Source organism: Rana temporaria, chromosome 4, assembly GCF_905171775.1.
Source record: "Rana temporaria chromosome 4, aRanTem1.1, whole genome shotgun sequence".
NCBI lineage: Eukaryota > Metazoa > Chordata > Amphibia > Anura > Ranidae > Rana > Rana temporaria.
The window spans coordinates 175,222,509-175,246,400 of record NC_053492.1 but is presented as its reverse complement, the minus strand read 5'-3'; the positions used below and the strand labels follow the sequence as shown (position 1 = coordinate 175,246,400).

At 41.1% G+C, this 23,892-nt stretch overlaps 1 protein-coding gene across 1 annotated transcript in view; it reads right to left on the bottom strand.

Moving 5' to 3' along the window:
• The window catches only part of NAALADL2 (N-acetylated alpha-linked acidic dipeptidase like 2), a 1,143,792-nt gene that overhangs the window by 340,994 nt on the left and 778,906 nt on the right, over nucleotides 1-23,892 (bottom strand). Inside the window, exon 7 of the mRNA XM_040349390.1 lies at nucleotides 8,924-9,016. Coding sequence (XP_040205324.1) covers nucleotides 8,924-9,016 — 93 coding nt within the window. The remainder of the gene's footprint in view (nucleotides 1-8,923; nucleotides 9,017-23,892) is intronic.

Here is a 23,892-nt window from a genome sequence, read left to right as displayed (position 1 = left end):
GTGTCTGGACCGCCTGCCTTTCTATCCAGTCAGGCTTCTTATATCTAGAGTAGACCATAGATAACTTGGCGAGCCTTGTCGACTGATAATATCTAAACAGGTTGGGCAGGCCTAGTCCCCCTTGCGATTTGGGATTGTAGAGAATGCGTTGGGCTAGTCTATACCCTTTTTCCACAGATTTTATAATTTGGAATGATTTGAGGTGATCTCTACTTATCGAAACAGGGAGTGATCTAAACAGGTAGAGGAGTCTGGGAAGTAGAGTCATCTTGATAGAGTGAATTCTACCAAGCCAAGATAATTGATATTGGGACCAAGTTTTGATGTCAGTTTCCAGTTTGTGGTACATGGAAGGAAAATTTGCCTGGTATAATTGATCGATCTTGGGGATGAGGTTTGTTCCTAAATATTGTATTGATCGGTCACTCCATTTAAATTTGCTCACCTAATAGAGGTTTGAGGGAGATGTTTATTGCTTGGGATTTGGTCAGGTAAACCTGTAGTCCCGAGATGCTCTCAAAAGATTTCAGCAGTTTACAGATGTTTGGTAAAGAGGTAACTGGAGAGGTGACAAAGAGAAGGATGCCATCAGCGAATAGTGCACATTTGTGATTGGTTTGTCGACATAGACCCCATTGATGTTTGGATTAGATCTAATTGCTGTTGCTAAGGATTTGATTGCTAGAGTGAAGATCAGGGGGGATAAGGGATATCCTTGCTGAGTTCCCCTGGAGATTTTGATGGGGTCAGAGTAGTAGCCCTGCAGTCCTAGCCTCCGGGTTAGTGTATAGAAATCCCAATAGCCCCAAGAAGGTCTCTCCGAATCCCCATCGCTTTGAAACTGCAAAGAGGTACGGCCAAGATAGTGAATCAAAGACGTCTGAAGGTCTAACGATAGCAGCAGACCCCCCTGGGGGGGGCCTCCGTCCAACCCGGATTGAGGGATTGAAACTATAGCCTGCGTAACTTGGTCTGGGCCTTGTCTTCCTTGGAGGAACCCTACTTAGTCTTTGTGTATATAGCGGTTGATAAAGGAGCCTACTCTATTTGCTAAGATTTTGGTCAGTATTTTCAAATCGTTGTTAATCAATTATATGGGCCTGTAGTTCTCAACTAGTTCTGAGTCTCTGTCTGGCTTAGGGATAAATTAAATGAATGCCATATTGAGATGGCCATTCACTGGGTCCCCCTTCCACTTAGAATTAAAGAATTTGGCTAGACGTTTCTGAAAAAGTCTTGTAGTATAGGGCTTCCATTATATCCTTGTGATAATTTTTTAAAGTGGAGATGGGAAATTTAACGAAAAGGGAAATTATTTTGGACTTGTCTATTATGTTTTCTCCCTGGTATAATTTGGTGTAGAATGTCTAGAATGTTTGTAAAATGTGTTGGGTATTTAGGGTCGTGGACCCATCCTTTAGTCACATTTTTGGGAGCGTGAAGGAGCGTAATTTGGGGGAGAGTTTAGCGGCTAACTTTAAGCTCATCTTGTCTTTATGTTTATAACATTTCACTCCACTCCAACAGGCAGTTTTCTCAGCCTTGACCATAAGTGGCAGGTTTAAGGCTATGCGGGAAGCATCAAGTTGGGCTACATAGACCTTCGAGGGGTCTTTTCTGTGGAGTTTGCATAAAGCGGTGAGTCCTTCTCCAGCTTCTCTACTTCCGAGGATCTTTCCCTTTTAATTTGAGTTGCTATCTGTATCAGCTTTCCTCGGATCCTTGCTTTGTGGGCTGCCCATAAGGTCTTGGCCGAGATTCCCTCCACGTTGTTAAGGAGAAAGTATTCCTTTAATGCTTTTTTAAGTTCTAGAACCCTGATGGGGTCATTAAAGGGGTTGTAAAGGTTCGTCTTTTATTTTCTAAATAGGTTCCTTCAAGCTAGTGCATTGTTGGTTCACTTACCTTTTCCTTCGATTTTCCTTCTAAATGTTTTTTTTTCTTTTTTTGAATTTCACACTTCCTGTTTCTCCTCAGTAAGCTTTCCACCATCATCCGACCGGTGGAAAGTCATTTAGAACAGCTTACTGGACACCTTTCTGAGGAGGAACAGGAAGTAAGATATTCAGACAAAGAAAACAAAGAAAAAATACATTTAGAAGGGAAATCGAAGGAAAAGGTAAGTGGACCAACAATGCACTAGCCTAAAGTAACCTATTTAGAAAATAAAAACAAACCTTTACAACCCCTTTAAGTATCGTTTTGTTAAGTTTCCAGTGTGTTAGTGGTGGCCTAGTGGAGTGTCCTTGTAAGATGAGGAGGACCATAGAATGATCAGATAAGACTGCGTCCTTAACCACTTAAGGACCACTTCACGCCAATATATACGTCGGCAGAATGGCACGGCTGGGCACAATCACGTACCCGTACGTGATTCCTTAAGCCCAGCCGGGGAGTCGCGAAAAGCTCCGTGAACGCGCCCGCGGGACCCGCGGACCTGATCGCCGCCGGTGTCCCGCGATCAGTCGCCGGATCTGAAGAACAGGGAGAGTAAACACACTTTCCCTGTTCTTTGTTGTGGCAGTGTCATTTATCATCTGTTCCCTGATATAGGGAACGACGATCAATGATGTCACACGTCCAGCCCTGCCCCCCTACAGTTAGAAACACATATGAGGTCACACTTAACCCCTAAAGTGCCCCCTAGTGGTTAACTTCTAAACTGCAATTGTCATTTTCACAGTAAACAATGCATTTTTATAACACTTTTTGCTGTGAAAATGATAACGGTCCCAAAAATGTGTCCAAATTGTCCGATGTGTATGCTATAATGTCGCAGTCATGAAAAAATCTCTGATCATCGCCATTAGTAGTAAAAAAAAATATTAATAAAAATGCAATAAAACTATCCCCTATTTTGTAAACGCTATAAATTTTGCGCAAACCAATCGATAAACGCTTATTGCGATTTCTTTTTTACCAAAAATAGGTAGAAAAATACGTATCGGCCTAAACTGAGGAAAAAAAATTATTTTTTATATATTTTTGGGGGATGTTAATTATAGCAAAAAGTAAAAAATGTTGAATTTTTTTCAAAATTGTCGCTCTATTTTTGTTTATAGCGCAAAAAATAAAAACCGCAGAGGTGATCAAATACCACCAAAAGAAAGGTCTATTTGTGGGAAAAAAAGGACGCCAATTTTGTTTGGGAGCCGTGTTGGAGTTACCTACAATGTAACCCATACTCATTTACATAAGGGGGAGGCTGTAATCTTGTGGCCCCCTTGTTAAGTTGGCCATGATTAAGCACTAACTGATAGTGTGAAACGCGTAGGCTGCTATCCCCATCTTTTGCTGTGTTTTGTAGTGCTATTTGTTATCTGTTTTATAATAAAGTCAACCATCAAGGTTTTTTGGAGTGCAGCTGTCCATTCAATTTCTCTACTACTGGCCCTCTTGTTAAACCGGGCTTCCAGATTCCAATAATCCCCCCGCCCGCACACCCCGACAATCACTGGGCAAAGGTTGTCGGGAAGAGGTGCTTTGGGGTGGGGGGTGCAAAGCACAGTTCTGTGCAGAAAAAAAAAGCAGCACTACTTTTTTATGCAACGGAAACTGGCTGGCAACTAACTGCACTGGTGTGAACTTGAGCCATTGGAATAGTGCACGGAAGTCGGAACTGTATCCGATGTGAACTGGCCCTTAGGGGGAGATTTTCTAAAACTGGTGCACACAAAATCTGGTGCAGCTGGTGCAGCTGTGCATAGTAACCAATCCCATTGCAGGTTTTATTGTCAAGCTTAACTGAACAAGCTGAAGTTAGAAGCTGATTGGTTGCTATGCACAGCTGCACCAGATTCTGTGTGCACCAGTTATAGTAAATTGGATCTACTATGCATACCCTTACCCTAAATTATTTTGTTTTTAATATCTACAGACACCTACCTCATACCCTGCTCCTGAAGAGTGGCAGTAGCCACGAAACGCGTTGAGCCAATAGACGCCCCCCTTCTTGTTCGTTGACATTGTACCATTTACCAACTTTTATATATCGTATGTATTATTTTATTTATCTTCTTACCATGGCCACGAGTACTATGGAAGAGCCATTACATGCCCCCTTTTACCGGCTGTTAGTATACTTTGAACCCCTTTTTTTATACATCGAGTATAATAACTGACTATGCCAATCATAGTTACAACGATTTTGGAAATATCCCAACGAATTGGAGGTTGTATAATGGCTACATTATGCACCAACTACATATTACTTTGAGCTATTAGATGCCCCCCTTTGGTTAATATTTGACACTCACTCACTAATACCAATTATCTCTCTTTTACACCAGTGGATTATACCAACGTATTAATACTATATCTATATACCATGGAAACACGCTCTAATGAATTGCCCCCCCCCCCCTATTGATATCATTTCCAGTATGTACCTATTCCAATTATGTTGATTACCAATACCATGAACTGTTGTAATTTATCACACGATTATTGTATTTATTGTATAATTATCATGCTATTAAATAACTGACTGTTCATTGTTGCTACGCAATGCTTTCATATTATTTGTTTGGTGCTACCGGGTCATTTACTTGCCAATGTCTATCGTTACCGTTGTTCTCCTGGGGTTCATGCCTCATTTAAAGTCCCACCCTTGCTTTTCCTTGTTTTCAGCTGTGCATAGTAACCAATCATTGCAGGTTTTATTGTCAAGCTTAACTGAACAAGCTGAAGTTAGAAGCTGATTGGTTGCTATGCACAGCTGCACCAGATTCTGTGTGCACCAGTTTTAGTAAATCTACCACTTATGGTCTTCCCTATTTTATTTGAAACCTGAAATCATACATCAATCTGTAATTACCCCAGTATAAAAGTATATACTATTATTATCCTGTTGCTAGCATACAAGTTCTCCTAAGTGTTTTTTTTTCATAGTGTCCAAATACGCTCATTTTAGTTCTTTGCATAAGGAGGAAGGTTATCTTGCAATTGGAGTCAGCTGTACTTTGCATTCGGTTTTTGTGGTACGTCACATGACATACTGGGCATTGCAGTCCACCATTCGCCCTTTGCCCATAAATACCGCCTTGAAGATGTCCTTCCCCATTGCCTAAAAAAGGAGCATGCATTCAGAATCCAGCACAGTGAGATCAAGGAGATCAGACCAGCACACTGCAGCTGTGTTTCTAACTAGATGAGTGTTTTTACTGCTTATTTTTGTGACTGACCATTTTGTTGTTTAAAAGGGATAGTGCTTTCATGCAACACTTAGAAGGAGTTGCTCTTTCTTTCTTTTTAACCATATTCCCTTTTAGCTTTTCTAGCAGTGGCACCCACTGGGTCAAGCATTTTGGCATACCTGGACTTTTACAGACATTCTTCATTTGTGCCTTTAGCCCTATCACATATTTTGAACTGCTTTCTGTTTAGTTTGCCAGTAACCATACCCCTCCCCTTTCCCTGGTCTGTAAGAATCTTCTTAAGAATGACTATCCAGCTAAAAATCTGAAAAAGTCCTTTGCCTACTAAGGTACGTTGATAATGGACCACTAATGAATGGCAAAGTCCTTTCTAACTAAAATATATTGCTACCTCCCAATGCACTTTAAGAAAGGTCCAACCACATTCATAGTTACTCTATCCAAAGGACCTCAGTGGTGGGAAGGTGATACGTAAAATTGAAACTGCAGATATCTGATACACATGACAGGAAAAACAGTAACCTTGTACCGCCTTAGAAACCTCAGGTCAAAAGCATTTGTGTACTATTATTTCTCAGATTTTTCTGCCCCTGAATGCCCCCATAAAATGTGCCCATAGGGTACCTCTGAAGCCTCGTACACATGACCGGTCGTGTGTATGCTTCCTCACAGTTTTCCCGACAGGAAAACTGCCAGGAATCCCAGCGGGAAAATAGAGAACCTGCTCTCTATTTTCCCATCGGGATTCCCGGTGGTTTTAAACACTGCAAGGAAGCATACACACGGCTGGGATCCCCGGCCAAAGCTCTCCCGCAGTTTTCCTGACGGTAAACCTGGCCATGTGTACAGTTTTTCGGTTTTCCCGTCTGACTTTATACCGCCGGGAATCCCGGTCCTGTGTACAGGGCTTAATACCAACTTTTGATGAGGTTTAGGTACCACCAGTTGCTAAATAATTTCCTCTGCTCTTTGTGACACCCATTATAGAAGGTTTCTTTCAATGATGAAATATTATAGGGACACCCTCTTATCTGGGTTAACTAGTTCCACCTCTAGTTTTCTTAGGAGTTTTCTTAGGATGCAGGTTCCTCCCTATGCCCAATTCCATCACCTGCTAACATAGTCAGGGGAAACTTAGGAGAGTCCTAATAACATCAAAGGATTTACTATGATCTCTTAATGTTTTGAAGAATCAATTGATAGGTGGTCCAGACAATCCCAGAGTCTCCCCAGAATTTTGTAAAATCACTTTCCACAGTAGCATCAAATAACACCCAATTGTTGACACCTAGGGAGATATAAAAGGACATTGCTGCACACATTCTCTGGTGTATCTATGTACCCAAATTACTCCCACTTTTTTATGGTGGGACAGCACCTCAGCCACTAATTTGGCTTTTATAAATTTTACCAGGTTTCCTGAATCCAGTAATATGACAACATGTTTACCTTTGATTAAAATTTTGCATAAATAATCCCTGTATTGCATTAAATGCAATCATAGCGAATAGTAACTTTTTCTTAGAAAACCACAATTGCATTGACTCAGCCATAACTGGACAATTTGCAGTGATACTTACCTCTTATAGCGAACAGTAACAATTTTTTTCTGAACATCTCCTGTGGAATTGACCTCCCAGAATAGTCCTGCCAGATATTGTAATGAGTTTCCACAGTATCTTTTATTTCTACTTTTTCACTTTCCCACCCCCATTTCTTGGAACAATCTTACCCATAGCTGGAGATGGTCTAGTCTTGGGGTGGAAAGTTCATGGGTTTCTGAGAGAGGAAGTTAGGTTCTTGGAAGCTAGGTATTTTTTACCCAAATTTACAAGTGCTTTTTCTTTATCTTAATGGCTCAATCACTTTAAACAGCAGTACTGAGGGAAATCAGAAACCAGTCCATGACCATACACCACTGCAGATATTTTATGGGTCATACATACTGTATAGGTAATTCTACACTTCAGCCTAGGGGTGTGTGCGCTGGCCCACTTCTGCTGTGATTACTCACAGCAGAAGCTGATTTGCAGGTTCCGGGCACTGGATGTCTGCCACCACCCACAGATCGTCGGGCAGAGACACAGAACAGAGCTCTGTCTATGTAAGCAAGGTAGAGCTTCATTCTGAAAATGGGGAAAGTGATGGATTGTGTGTCCCTGCAAAGCAGGGAAAACATCACTTCTCTTAGTAAAACTACCTAACACAGTACACAAAAACACTGGCTAGGCTCATAGTAAACCCTTTGATAGCGCTAAATATTTAACCACTTCCCAGCCAGTGTTATTAGTACAGTGACCACTGTATTGGTGTCACTGGTTCCCACAAAGTGTCAAAGTGTCAGTTAGTGTCAATCTGTCCATTACAATATAGCAGTCCCGCTATAAGTCGCTGATCACCACCATTGCTAGTATAGGGAAAAAAAATCCAGTATATATCCCATAGTTTTTATATGCTAAAACGTTTGCTCAAACAAATCAATATACACTTATTGGGATTTTTATTGGATATGTTTTATAGCAGAAAGTAAAAAATATTGTTTTTCTTCAAACTTGACATTTTAATTTTTTTTTGGAGTATAGCACAAAACATAAAAATCTAGTGGTGATCAAATACCCTGTAAAGTATGCATCGCATACAGTACTAGCACATTATTTGATACTTACCTGCAAACGAAGCATGCATTGCCCCCGCTGCAGGCCGCATCCATCTTCGTCCATTTTCCTTTCTGGGTCGCGGACTCAGGCTATGTGCCTGCGCAGGGAAGCGGCCGGTCACGGCACATGCTTCTGAAGAAACGGCATAGGCAGCATGTTTAGAAGATGTTTATAGTACCTATAGGTAAGCCTTATTCTAGGCTTACCTATAGGTACAAACATTAGAGGGAGGTTTGCAACCTCTTTAATTTTGTACAGCATTGCATGACTGCGCAATTGTCAGTTAAAGTAGCGCAGTGCCGTATCGCAAAAAATGGCCTGGTCATGGAGGGGAGTAAATCTTCCAGAGGTCAAGTGGTTAAACAGTAAACCTTGAAGTAATGCAGGACTTCATAGCCGCTAGAACAGCACGATTACATACACATATAAAGTAAAAAGTTACTAACAATTTTTATTAAAAATCTGATGAAATCATGGTTAAAAACACATAACCATATCATTAACTTATTTGTCAAAAACTGGTTAAAATAAATGTTTTTTATGCTACAATGATGATACTTTCTCAACATGTTTCAACAAATATGCAGCTTCTTCAGGAGTTGTTGTAGCATAAGAGCTGTACAAAAAAGAATAAACAATGAGAGCTTATACAAAATCAGTGATACAGTTTCAGATTTATTTTAACATATTTTTTTTAACTTTGAATTATGTCATAGCATGGTAAAAATAATGTGAACAAATTTGAAACTTTAGCACCTCTAAAGTCCCACATTACTTTAAGGCTTATTGTTAATAATAATTTAAACAGGTACAGCAAGCAACAGTTCAGGCATCCTGGATACAACCAGAAGTGTTTATTGGCCTGCTGTCTACATAAAAAGAATGTATATATGCAGTGTACATACAATATATATACAACCACATACTGTATATAATCATTCTAAGTAAAAACATTTACATTTTTATTTCTCTTTTTGCTCTATGCATTACCAAGATACAGTTTAAGTTGTAATATGCTTATATAATTACATTACACTGTTATATAGATTTGAATTTTGTATTAACAAAAACAATTACAGCTTGCATAGATTCTGGCGTATGCCAACTTACCTGGAAGTAGTGATCCTCTAAGGAAAGCAATTGCATTTGATATGTTTTTATAAGCTTGGGTGGATTGGATATGTAGTGTAAGGTTAACAGAATCTGTAGAAAAGAAAAAGGATTTATAAGTCATTTTGGACCATGGCACTTATTTAATGCAAAATTCTTTTAACATAACATTTTCATAAAAGATACACTTTTGGGCTTTATGTGTTCTATGCTCTGATGAATGTTGGAAAATATTGGACCACTGTGATGCCCCCCTATTGTTAGTAGTGCAAAACAGTTTGACATATACAGATATGCACTTATGGCCTACCAAAATGTACTTTATAGATTTAAGATCTAAGAAACTGCTCACCATTGAGGCTGCTGTATTTTATTTGCCATTGTGTGCCAGAGCACAGGCAAACTGCATATATTGCATCAACCTGTACCTTTAATGGTGCACTTGTAAGCCTGTGTTCTTACACTTTATTAATGCAGCAAACCATTAAAGGGAACTTGGCACCAATACAAAGCTATTTAAAAAGCATATGATTTTAGGACCTTGTTTGGTTGTATGCGTGAAAAGTGGCAACTAAGATTGGCTACCAATTCAATTTACCAATTTAATTTACTAGTAAAACCTGCCCCAAAGCATACTATAGAAATATGGAGGGTCCATAGGGCCTTAGGGTCCCATATTGAAGATATGGTCAGACCTCGGGATGTAATCTGCAAATTGCTGTACTACATGGATAAATAAGCTATCCTGAGCAAAATGCAGGGCAAGGAATTCTTTAGCAAAATTGTTTTTTAACCTTGATTTGTTTTCTCAAACCTTAGCGGACAGGAGAGACCTAGGCCCTGTATTGCTTAACAGCATTTAGCAGAAGTCAAGTATTCCAATCTGGACCCTCAAACTCAACAGGACTTGGGGCAGGCTATTACCTCCATGGAATACTAGCTACACTTAGAACCAGGGAATCCAGGGAAAACCCAGGGCCAGATGGCTAACCTTAATGTATTATTTAAAATACTCTGATCTCCTCACCCCATATATGGCATCATGTTTCAAATATTTAATTGGGGGGAACTATTCTCTCAATTGGTTCATATTAGGTGTTGCCAAAACAAGACAAAGACCATTCATACTGTCAAAACTTCCATCCCATCTTGTTACTCAATACAGACATCAAAGTCTTGGCCAAAATTCTGGATGAAACCCTTTCTAGGCGAGATTGTCAACCAAGATCACATTGGATTTGTTCCAGGACATGAGGGACAGGATGAATTGCTGAAGGTGACCCCCTTGATATATTAGGCTAAACTCTATCTTCCACTCTGCCTAATTCTGTGAACCAATAAGGTCCTGTACACACAAGAGGATATCCGCTGGAAACGGTCCGCCGGACCCTTTCCAGCGGATAAATCCTCTGGTGGATTTGGATCTGATGGCTGTACACACCATCAGATCGAAATCCGCGCGGAATAAATTTGCGGTGATGTGTCGCGCCGTTGCCGCGACGATGACGCGGCGACGTGCGCAACGCTGGAAGGTAAATACTTCCACGCATGCATCGAATCATTACGACGCATGCGAGGGAGGGGAGCGGACGGACTGATCCGGTGAGTCTGTACAGACGACCGGATCAGTCCGCTGGACTGGATTCCAGCGGATAGATTTCTTAGCATGCTAAGGAATTTTTATCCGCTGGGAATCCGTTGGCTGGATTTTTATCCGCCGGGAAATGTCCGCTCGGACGTACACACGACCGGATCTATCTGCTGGAACTGATCCGCGGATCAATCCCAGCGGATAGATCCGGCCGTCTGTACAAGGCCTAACAAAAAGATATTCAACCAGATAGTTAGGGTCTTTAAAGATGAGTTCCTTACACACCTACCTATGGGTGCTAACTTTTTTGCATGGATGTCCACTTAATAAATTGACCTGACAACCAGGGTTAAATCTAAAAAGTGCCTCATAAAGATTATCAGAAATAATACCAGTACCAGACTGGGTTGTACTCTATGACCTACACAATTTGTTCTAATACTGGATACCCTGCTACATAAAATCGGACGCAACTCAAACTTTGATGGTATCCAAGTGAGACCTACATCACACAAATTAATCATGGTAGTAATAACAGACCAATAAGCCCACTGAGAAATAAATACTTCATTCGACTAGTTAAAGTTTTACTCTTAGCTGTCCCTGGCCATATACTTGTTTTATGTTTAATGTGTAGTTTTGTGTGTGCAGAGCGCTAATCTAGAAAATAAATGTATACAAAAGAGAAAAGGGAAGAATGAAGGCATTGCAAGATCATCTTAGAAAATAGACAATTCCTACAGTTTGGTAGCATACAAATGGTCTGCTTTTCCATTGTTTGCCATTAGGTAAAGTACATTCTGAACATGTTTAAACAAAGTTGCAGAAGTTGCAGTTTTCACAACGGAAACCAGTTTTGTAGTGAATATTCACAACTAAATCTTTAATGGATTTATTTTTACGAAAAGTGACCCTTGGAGCATGAAGTCACTTGTGGAACACAGGAACTTCTCATCATCATCCCCTCATCATGCCTTCTCTGCTCTACTATTTAAGATAACTACCTAGGCCCTCCTCTGCAACACAAAAGTCAATTTGCCTGTCTGCAATTCACATCAGCCTTGCTGTAACCATTGGTAACCACTAGCTACAGTCTTTTCTTAAACACTGTGCTACATTGCATGACTAAACTAGACTTTGAAACCGCTGTTTGTACTTTTTTTCCTGAAAGTTACACTTACCTGTTTTCTTATTATTCTGCTTTGACCAAGATCAAACATCTATCCTTATCTTACTCCCTCTTGCTTGGAATTTTTTTAGGCCAGTAAACCCACACTCTGACAAGTAAAAACTCCTTGCGGCTATAATGAATTGTCAGGTCCCAGCAATACAAATAAAAGTAATTGAAAAAAACAGCATGGGTTCCCCCTTAGTCCATTACCAGGCCCTTTGGGTCTGGTATGAATATTAAAAGGAACCACAAATAAAAAAAAAATGTGTGGGGCCCCCCCAAATTCCATATGAGGCCCTTCAGGTCTGGTATTGATATTAAGGGGAACCTAACCCTTTTTTTTAAAATGACGTGGAGTTCCCCCCAAGAATTCATACCAGACCCTTCAGGTCCGTTAAGAATTTTAAGGGGAACCCTGCACCAAAAAAACAAAATGGCGTGCGGTTCCCCCCAGAAATCCATACCAGACCCTTATCCTAGCACACAACCTGGCAGGCCACAGGAAAAGAGGGGGGATGAGAACGCCCCCCTCCTGAACCGTACTAGGCAACATGTCCTCAACTTGGTGGGGCAGGATCTGGAGTTCCCCTTTGTTAAAGGGGGCTTCCAGATTCCGTTAAGCCCCCGCCCGCAGAGCCCCACAACCACGGGATAAGGTTTGTAGGGATGAGGCCCTTGTCCCTATCAACATGGGGACATCTTTCCAATGTTGAGGGCATGTGGCCTGGTACGGTTCAGGAGGGGGAGCTCTCTCGTCCCCCCACTTTTCCTGCGGCCTGCCAGGTTGCGTGCTTGGATAAGGGTCTGGTATGGATTTTTGGGGGGAACCCCACACCATTTTTTTAAAAAAAAATGGTGCAGAGTTCCCCTTAATATCCATACCAGACCTGAAGGGCCTGATATGGAATTTGGGGGGAACCCTATGCATTTTTTTTTTATTTTAGTTCAGGGTTCCCCTTAATATTCATACCATACCCAAAGGGCCTGGTAATGGACTAAGGGGGAACCCATGCTGTTTTTTTTTTCAATTACTTTTATCTGTATTGCTGAGACCCAACAATTCATTATAGCCATAAGTAGTTTTAAATTACTTCTTTCCTTTAGAAATGTCATTTTGTGCAGGGACTTTTCTGAGAACGGAAAACATGCACTATTTTACAGGCATACTATAGACACCCCCAGGTAAAAAATTTAAAGGAATATTCACTTTTATTGTTTCACTTTAAGCATTATTAAAATCACTGCTCCCAAAAAAACTTCAGTTTTTAAAACTTGTTTTTGCAATGATACATTGTCTTTTGGGGCAGGACCCAGGTCCCCAAACACTTTTTCTGACAATAACTTGCATATTAACCTTTAAAATTATCACTTTTGATTTCTCCCATAGACTTTTAAAGGGTGTTCCACGGCTTTTCGAATTTTTACCGTGAACACCCCAAATTGTTCGCTGTTCGCCGAAGGGGCGAACAGCCAATGTTAGAGTCAAACTCATGTTACCGCCTGCTTATATTACCCGGTGATAGTCACCCAGCCTTCAGCCCTTGATAAAGTCACGCAATGCATTGAGGGAAGCCAGGTGACATCACTTCTGGTCTCCAGCTGAGACTGGAAGTTCGGAATTGCTTCACGCTGCACCGCTGTGTGACCCCTTGGTCACGGTGATTTGCACACATCTCAGGGTTTTTAGATGTAAGCTACTACATTATTTAAATAAAGCTGTGTATACCTACTTCACTATGGAGATCTTTATTCCCATTATATATGCAATTTGAGCTCCACTTACATCTTCATAATTGGATGGTTCTATAAGAGCACATAAGCATCTATTATAAGGAGAACGGCCATTGCACTAGGTGGTGGATTGTCGGTGTTGGTGATTGAGCAGATGTCTTTTGGATTTTTACCTGACTTTATTGGATCACATTATCAATTGATTACAGACTTTTTTGTTATATCATAATTTTTCTACACTGGACTTGAATAATAATAATAATAATAATAATAATTATAATAATAATAATAATAATAATAATAATTCACTCATCGGTCAGACCATGTCAATGTTTTTTCATAATTTTCCAAATGTCTTATGATTGGTTAGTATAGGTGGTAATGGATCTAAGTTATGTGAAGTCTATTCTGGTTCTCCTTGGAACAGTAGGAGATCCCTAGGACTAGCTCCTGCCCATTGAGCCTCTAGTCAGAAACCTACACCTAATGCCACGTACACACGACCATTTTTCACAATGTGAAAAATAAAAAATAAAATGTATGTCATTAAAAACTACCGTGTGTGGGCTCCAGAGCATTTTTCATGACGTTAAAAATGGGCATTAAAAATTTAGAACATGCTCAAAATTTTCACGTCGTTTTTCACGTTGTGATTTTTAACGTTGTAAAAAATGGTCATATGTAGGCTTTAACGACGTGAAAAAAACGTGCATGCTCAAAAGCAATTTATGAGACGGGAGAGCTCGTTCGTAATGGAGATAGCACATTCATCACGCTGTAACAGACTGAAAAGCACAAATCGTCTTTCACCAAACTTTTACTAACACAAAATCAGCAAAAGCAGCTACAAGGGTGGCGCCATCCGAATGGTACTTCCCCTTTATAGTGCCGTCGTACGTGTTGTACGTCACTGTGCTTTGCTTGAGCATTTTTTTTTCACAAGGCAAGGCAGGCTTAACAATAATCGGGTTGACAAAATGTAATTTTCTCTAGACCATTAAAAATGGTCGTGTGTACGCGGCATAAGTTTCTCAGCCTCCTCTTTAAAGGCACCCTTGTGATGTCACTGACCGGTGACATCACCAGGTGGCTCCACCCCTTAACTATTTAAGAACTGTCAAACAGCAGCGTAGGTTGGTAGTAAGCCTTCCTCGCGGGTAGAGCGTTTTTCTTTTTTGGGGTCCGGTGGTGCGGTGAGCATCATGATTGACCACAGATCTACATTGGGGGACATTTTTTTTTTTTTTTAATAAAGCTCCTGCTTCTTTTTTTTTTACACTACACCGTTTTTTTGTGATTAATGTGTGGGGGTACAAGGTACCCCATACTCATTCACGTAGGGGTGGCCAGGATCTGGGGACCCCTTGTTAAAGGGGTTTTCCAGATGCCGATAAGCCCCCTATCCCACAGACTACCACAGCTCAGGGTTAATGGGAAGAGGCCCTTGTCTCCATAGGAGCCCCTTGTCCCATTAGAGCCCCCCACCCAGAAAGCACACCCCCATGTTGAGGGCATGTAGCCTAGTATGGTTCAGGAGGGGGCACTCACTCACCCCCCCTTTTCCTGGCCTGCCAGTCTGCATGCTCGAGTAAGGGTCTGGTATGGATTTTGGGGGGGGGAAGCCACGCAGTTATTTTTTTTACATTTTGGCATGAAGCTTCCCTTAAAATCCATACCAGACCCCACACCATGTTTTTCTATTGCCGGCAATGGCTTGCAGCCAGGAAAATAAAACTAAATGTAATTCATTTTCATTTACCTATGTCAGTTTTGCTGCAGCAGGTTCTATACACTGTACAAATGCGCCACTTTACAGGCAGACTAAGGTACTATATTTAAAGCAAATTTTTATTGTTTCACTTTAAGCATTATTAAAATGAGTGACTAGAAAAATGACTAGGGCAAAGAGAATGCAAATGTATTAAATGCTTTCCTAATCTCTGTGTATATAGAGCAAAGTTTTAAAGCACAAGTCCTTAATGCTGATAGTGTTGACATAGTGTCTAATGCTGCGTACACACAATCGGAAATTCCGACAAGAAAACCGTGGATTTTTTTCCGACGGAATGTTGGCTCAAATTTGTGTTGCACACACACGGTCACACAAAATTCTGACCGTTAAGAACACAGTGACGTACAACACTACAACGAGCATAGAAAAAATGTTCAATGATTCCGAGCATGCGTCAAATTTATTCCAGGCATGGGTGTTTTTTTGCGCGTCGGAATTGCATACAGACGATCGGAATTTCTGACAAGAACTTTTCTTGTCAGAAAAATTGAGAACCAGCTCTCCAATTTTTGCTGTCGGAAATTCTGACAGAAAAAGTCAGATGGAGCCTACACACTAATTGGTGAAACACCCCATTCACCTTTTTCCCCTCCTCTTTTTAAACACAGTTTTTGTCATTGTTCACTAGCTACGAGTAAGCATCACATGATGTGAAACATGTCAGCCACCTTTTTCCTGTTGTTCACTTCATTTTGGCTGCATCGCTTTGGTTGTTTTTTGGATTTCATTTTTACAATAAAGACATCGTTCTAATGAGTGCGGCAGTCCAGGATTTTCTTCTATCCAAGGAGCCTACACACGGTCGAAATTCCGATCATGTGTACGCGGCATAAGTGTCAATGGCTCAAATCTGATATGATCAAGAATCATATACACAAAAAGTGAATAAAGCACCTGTACCAGATTGCTTACACAAAGAGTTCAGCTCTGTCATTTAAAAATTTCAAAATTAAAATGACCGTGTGTGGGGGAAAACGTCGTTTTATGTCTTGTGAAAAACGACAAAAAAAAATTGAAGCATGCTTTAATTTTTTGTGTCCTTTTTCAAAACGTTGTTTTTTGTGTCAATTAAAATGATAGTGTGTGGGCAAAACGACGTTTAAAACGACGTTTTTAAACCCGCGCATGCTCAGTAGCAAGTTATGAAGCTAGCTTCAATGGAAAAGAGTGCTGAACGTAACCGCGCTTTGCTAGAGCATTTTGAAAAAACGATGGTGTGTAGGCAACATCGTTTTTGAAAATGAAGTTTCAAAAACCTTGTTTTATTTCATGATTTAAAACGTAGTTTTTTTTCATCACATAAAGTGATGGTGTGTACGCGGCATTACGTTTAGAGACTCATAGATGACTGGCATAGTACTACTGGATAAGTGCAAGGCCAATATGGTGCCTATATTTAAAAAGGATCAAAGTCTATTAAGAAACTATAGACCGGTTAGTCTAACTTCTATAGTCAGGAAGATACTTTAAGAGTTTAATAAAAGATCATATAGGAGAGTTTTTCGCTTGAAACCAATATTTTAAACAACATTCCGCATGGATTCGCAACAGTCTGAAGATGTTAAACAAATATGATTTCTTTTTATGAGGAAATAAGCAAAAACTTAAACAAATGAGTGACTGTGGCTATAGTATACTTGGATTTTGCAAAAACAATTAACAAAGTTCCCCACAAATGGCTAATGTGTAAGATAAAGCCTATATGCTTAGCAAAATCAGTTTGTAAATGGATAGAAAACTGGTTAAAAGACAGTGGAATTAACAGGCCTTGCAGGATGTCTTTAATTTGCAAGCTGACCTCTACTATGTAAGTGGACAACTTTGTAGCATATGCGATTTAATGCTTAACCTCTTGACCACTGGGCACTTAAACCCCCTTCCTCACCGGACCAATTTTCAGCTTTCGGTTCTCTCACAATTTGAATGACAATAACTCAGTCATACAACATTGTGCCCATCTGAAATTTTTGTCCTTTTTTTCCCACAAATAGAGCTTTCTTTTGGTGGTATTTGATCATCTCTGCGGTTTTTATTTTTTGCGCTATAAAAGAAAAAACACTGAAAATTCTGTAAAAATAAAAAATAAAATTCTTGTTTCTGTCATATTAGCAGGTATTGCGGAGTATGGGGGGTATTGCAGAGTATGGGGGGTATTGCAGAGTATGGGGGGTATTGCAGAGTGTGGGGGGTATTGCAGAGTATGGGGGGTATTGCAGAGTATGGGGGGTATTGCAGAGTATTGGGGGTATTGCAGAGTGTGGGTGGTATTGCAGAGTATGGGGGGTATTGCAGAGTATTGGTGGTATTGCAGAGTGTGGGGGGTATTGCAGAGTGTGGGGGGTATTGCAGAGTGTGGGGGGTATTGCAGAGTGTGGGGGGTATTGCAGAATGTGGGGGGTATTGCAGAGTGTGGGGGGTATTGCAGAGTATGGGTGTTATTTATTGCAGAGTATTGCACAGGGAGGGAGGGATGGATCTGTGACTGCATTTGTCACAGATCCATCCCACAGCAGCTGTAAAATAAAATAAAAATAGACTCCAGAGAGAGAGATATCATTGTGCCCCTGTACAAATCACCAATAAGACCTCATCTGGAACTGCACAGCTCATGTGCAGTTCAGTTTTGAGCACCTGTTAAAAAAAGGATATTAGAAAACTGGAGAAAGTAAAGAAAAGGGCAACCAAACTGATAAAAGGCATGGAGGAGCTCAGCTATGAGGAAAGTTTAGCTGAACTGAAAAAAATGTGAACTTAAGTGTTGAGTTTTGCACTGTAAGATCATTACAGAGAACAACGGAGCACTCTTTATGGCTGGAGGATAATATATTTAAACTCCACATATGAAAAGCTTCTTTAGGCCGCGTACACATGATCGGTCCATCCGATGAGAATGGTCTGATGGACCGTTTTCATCGGTCCACACCGATGTGTGGGCCCCATCGGTTTGTTAACCTTCGGTCAAAAAAATAGGAACTTGCTTTAAAATTGAACCGATGGACGCCTAACCGATAGGTCAAAACCGATCGTTAGTATGCAAAAGCATCGGTTAAAAACCTGCACATGCTCAGAATCAAGTCGACGCATGCTTGGAAGCATTGAACTTCGTTTTTTTTAGCACGTCGTTGTGATTTACGTCACCGCATTCTGACACAATCAGTTCATTAACCGATGGTGTGTAGGCGCAAAGGACCATCAGTCAGCTTCATCGGTAACCAATGACAAATTAAAGATTAATTCCTCGATTAATCTTTAATTTTTTATGATAAATCAAAATTCTTTTGATCTGTACTAGTGGTGCAACGGATCGTAAATGATCCATGATCCGAACGGGTCACCATATGCGGAGCAGCACACCAAGTGATCCACAGAGCTCCGCTGCTGCCTTGGCAATAGCAAAGACCGAGGCTTCGGCCTAGCTCCCGGAGTGGCGGCCATCTTGGTCCACCTGGCGGTGGCCTAGGTGAGCCTAGAGCAGCGCGCTGACATCATAACCCAGCCTCAACTGCTCGTGTTCGGCCGGCTTCTCTGGTAAGACAAAGCAAACACTAATCTTCCTATACATTGGGTGAGATGTGGACCATATTAGAGTGGGGAGATGTCTGTGGATTACAGTGGGGATATGTCTGTGGATATTACAGTGGGGGAGATGTCTGTGGATATTACAGTGGGGGAGATGTCTGTGGATATTACAGTGGGGGAGATGTCTGTGGATATTACAGTGGGGACTATATATGGTGGTGATCAGAAAAATGTATGTGTGTTATAATTAATTGAAATGAGTCGATTAATCGGTTAAAAAAAAAAGATTAATCGAACACGAAAATTGTAATCAGTAACAGCCCTAATATTTACCCTGACTAACTATGTAACCACTGTATACCATTGCTGGACTGACACTGTGATCATCCTCTGCTACCACTGTAGGCCTGCCAACATTACAAGCTTATACTGCTCCAATTTTATAGAAACAGCAATGTTAATTTGGCACAAATATCTCAGGAGCTGTTTTCCAGTTGTAAAAAAAATAAAAATACTATTTCTTGTCAGTAATCATCCTATTGTTTGCATACATTTTTTGTTTTGGCTTACAGTATTTTGACACTTATTACAGCCAAAACCTAACAATTCATTTTGTTTCCAAGTTAAAAAAATAAATAAGCAGGGTCCATTCTGTTCTCTGCATACACTTTAATGTTGGGTTATGATGTGTTGACATTAATAACATCCACAACAAGATTTTTCAATTGCTAATCCTAAACAACAGAAATCATTTTTTAACCATAAAATCTGCCTCTCCCCCTAAAATAAAATAGAGATGAAGGAGGAATGAAAGTTCTGCAATCATCTCTATGGTTTATAAAACCGAAAGCGACAATAATTTTGTCACTTTTGGTTTTGGCTAGTTGTTTACAAGCTGTTATCGACTTGTAGAATAAATATAAATAGTTGTGCTATACCTTAAATTAAACCTAAAAAGGGGAAGTATTGATACACTGACAATTACTAAATAATTGAGAATATAAAACAAGTGAAATTAATTTTGAATAAATTCATAAAGTGCAAAATAATGAAGTTCAGAAGTGCAACAACCTCCAAAACGTGCCATCAATGAAGTGACCACATATAGATAAATTCATAGGGCCAGATCCACAAACGAATTACGCTGGCGTATCTATTGATACGCCGCGTAATTTCAAAGTTCCCGCGTTGTATCTTTGTTTTGTATCCACAAAACAAGATACGACGGAATGAGGGATCGATCTGACAGGCGTACATCTTGGATCTAAGGTGCATTTTTCCGGCGGCCGCTAGGTGGCGTTTCCGTCGAATTCCACGTCGAGTATGTAAATTAGCTAGATACGGCGATCCACTAACGTACGTTCGGCCGGCGCATTTTTTTTACGTCGTTTGCGTTTGGCTTTTTCCGGCGTATAGTTACAGCTGCTCTTATGAGGCATACTCAATGTTAAGTATGGCCGTCGTTCCCGCGTCGAAATTAGAATTTTTTACGTTGTTTGCGTAAGTCGTTCGCGAATAGGGATTTGCGTAGAATGACGTCACCGTCGTAAGCATTGGCTTGTTCCGGTTTAATTTCGAGCATGCGCACTGGGATACCCCCACGGACGGCGCATGCGCCGTTAAAAAAACGTTGTTTACGTCGGGTCACGACGTATTTACATAAAACACGCCCCATCACATCGATTTGAATTGCGCGCCCTTACGCCGACAAAGATACACTACGCCGCCGTAACTTATGGCGCGCATTCTTTGAGGATTCGAAAAAAAAAGTAAGTTACAGCGGCGTAGTGTATCTTAGATACGCTACGTCCGGCGGAAATATGCGCCGATGTACGTGGATCTGCCCCATAAAGTGTAAAAATGGGTTCCTATACGTTAAGGATAAAGTCCATATATAAAAGCAGCTATTACAGAAATATTATATTAGAAGTCATTTGCATGAGCCCAGGAGCAGCTATTTGATTTCTGGTAAACTACTGCTGACAAAGGGGCTGCCATTATCCAATTGGGATTTAACACAGGTTGTCATGGGTCCTTGGTTACAAGGGACCAAGTTGTTCTGGTAAGCAGATCTACTTGCTAAATGGTGGTGGACTTCACTTTGGTCTTCAGATTCTAAGAGGAGAGTCTGATTTCCATTTTGGATTATTGCACGGGTGTATACCAGCACTGATTTTATATATGGACTTTATCCGTAACTTATAGGAACCCATTTTTGCACTTTATGGCCTAGATTCTCAAAGACTTACGACGGCGTATCTCCAGATACGCCGTCGTAAGTCCTCATGAGCGCCGTCATATGTATGCGCCTGATTTATAGAATCAGTTACGCATACATTCTGCCAAGATACGAGCGGCGTAAGTCTGCTACGCCGTCGTATCTTGGGTGCATATTTACGCTGGCCGCTAGGTGGTGCTTCCGTTGATTTCCGCATTGAATATGCAAATGAACTAGATACGCCGATTCACGAACGTACGTGCTCCCGTCGCATTTAGTTACGCCGTTTACGTAAGACATATGCCGGCGTAAAGATAAAGCAGGTCTCTAGGTGGCGCAGCCCATGCAAAGTATGGACGTCGGAACAAGCATATCTTTTTACGTTTTTTGCGTAAGTCGTACGCAAATAGGGCTGTGCGTAAGTTACGTTCACGTCGTAGGCAGCGTTCGACGTATCTTAGGCATTCTATCCGACGCATGCGCACTGGAATACGTCCACGGACGGCGCATGCGCCGTTCGTTCAAAACGTCAATCACGTTGGGTCACAATTCATTAGCATAAAACATGCCCACCTCTTCACAATTTGAATTAGGCGCGCTTACGCCGGCACATTTACGCTACACCGCCGTAACTTAGGACGCAAGGTCATTGTGAATACAGCACTTGCCTCTCTAAGTTGCGGCGGCGTAGCGTAAATACTATACGCTACGCCCGCCCACACTTACGCCGCCCTACGTGAATCTAGGCCTATGAATTTATCTTTATGTGGTCACTTCATTGGTGGCACATTTTGGAGGTTGTTGCACTTCTGAACTTCATTATTTTGCACTTTATGAATTTATTCAAAATTTATTTCACTTGTTTTATATTCTCAATTATTTAGTAATTGTCAGTGTATCAATACTTACCCTTTTTAGGTTTAATTTACAGACAATTGTTTCAAAAGAACTGTGTTTTTTTTGAAAGGCAAGAACGCGGTTGCGTCATTGCATATGACGAGCATGCGCTCATCACATCCGATGCCGTTGCTGCCATCTTGCTGAACCCTATCTATGTCTAGAAAGCTACCACCCATGCGTCAAAGTCATTTCGAGCATGCGTGGGTTTCCATGGTGACAGGTAAATATACACACTCTCGGGTTACTCGGCAGGAAAAGGTTCTCTATACACGCTCGGTATACTCAGCAAGAAAGCTCTGCCAGCAGTTTTCTTGCTGGTTCTTGCCGAGAAAACCGAGCGTGTGTACGAGGCTTCAGAAAAAAAAATGGAAAGCATCCCCCCCCCCCGTGCTCATGCTCAAAGGTGAGCGCATATGTTGGTCCCACACACATTTGTAAAATGGTGATCATACCACATCTGTGAGGTATAGCCGCAAATGTCATAGTGAGAACACTAGACCTCCTGTGTGTAGCACCTGTGTACTTTCAGTCCAGGTGCTATCTTAAATTTAGAGGGGGATGAGAGAGTTAGTTTACTCTCATCCAACTAATTTATGTAAAATAGGCCTCTACTCTAGCTGGGCTGTACTGCCAGTTCATTCTGTGTTCCAGAGATACCTTTCCATCTCTGGGCTACAGGTGGCAGCAGTGGAGTTCAGTCTGAATCGCCTCTTGCCAGCAGCCAATCAGAGGAGTTTCTCCCTTGCGGGGCATGCTGGGGGAGGGTACTTCCAAGCCGGGGCGCACGTGCTATGCTGTGTTCTCAGTTCTGGGCTATGTTGGAGCAACCAAAGCTGTAAAGGGGCCCCAGTGATCGACTGGGTAACCGATTCCTGTGAGGAAGATCCCAAGCGTGTTGTGCTGTTCGGTGGGGAGTCAGTCTGAGGAGAGCCCGGAGGCAGGCAATCCAATAGGGCCTGGACAATCCATCGGGGATCAAGGTGACTGGACATTGACAGTTTGTTTGTATGGCAACCTGTCAGTCGGTGACCATTGGAGAGACTACCTGAGGGAGATTCAGGCAAATTACAGTACTGAGAAGGATTTGCTGTATTATCTACGTTCCAGAGAAAAGGGCCTGTGGCAGAGGTTCCACTTCTATCCTCATTTCAGCCAAGTCTGTGGCAGAGACTTGTTCCTTATCAAGGTTCCGAGTAATACCCTGGCTGCCAGGTTGGTGTGAGTGGCCTGTCCAGGTACACTATACCCCCTTGGCTGAGGGGCGACGAAAGTGAGAGTGTTATTTGAAGCAGGATTGCTTCTGTTCTATCCAAACCTGAATCTGCAACTTCTCCTCTTCACCCATATTTCTCTATCTACCTCAAGTTCATTGTTTGCCGTGTTGGGCAAGAATAAAAGCACAGAAAAAGACACCTTGCTGTTTGGACATTTCATTACTGCTCTCATCGTCATCGTACCCCTAGACGCATCACAGAAGGTAACACGCCATCCCAAATCTAACCAGCGGCTCCTGCGGGGTAGCGCTACATGTGTAACTCTAAACTGGTAACCTGTAAAGGCTTTTACAGCATTGCCTATGAAGATTTTTAAATATCTTAGTTTATCATCATTCCGCGGGTGTATGCAATTTTAAAGCATGATATGTGTTGGGTATCTATTTACTCAGCGCAGCATCATCTTAAGGTTACAAAAAAAATTGTTTTATATTGTGTTTTTGTGTACTAAAATTTATTAATTATTTCACAAAAAAATGTGTTTTAAACACTGCTGCATAAATATCATATGATATAAAAAAGCGCAGCATTTTTTTTTTCTACTTTTCTTTCAGAAAATATATAATGTTTATGGGTTCTAAGTAATTATCTAGTAAAAACAAATGCTGATTTTTACACCTATGAGAAAAGAGTCAGAATTGGCTTGGGTGGTTAAACAATAGGTATAAAGCAATAGTCTGACTTTTCTTACCCATTAGATGGCCCTATTCTCACCATTTTTGCCATCAGCACATCTGCATTACAGCAGAGCCGTATTGACTCATGCTGACCAT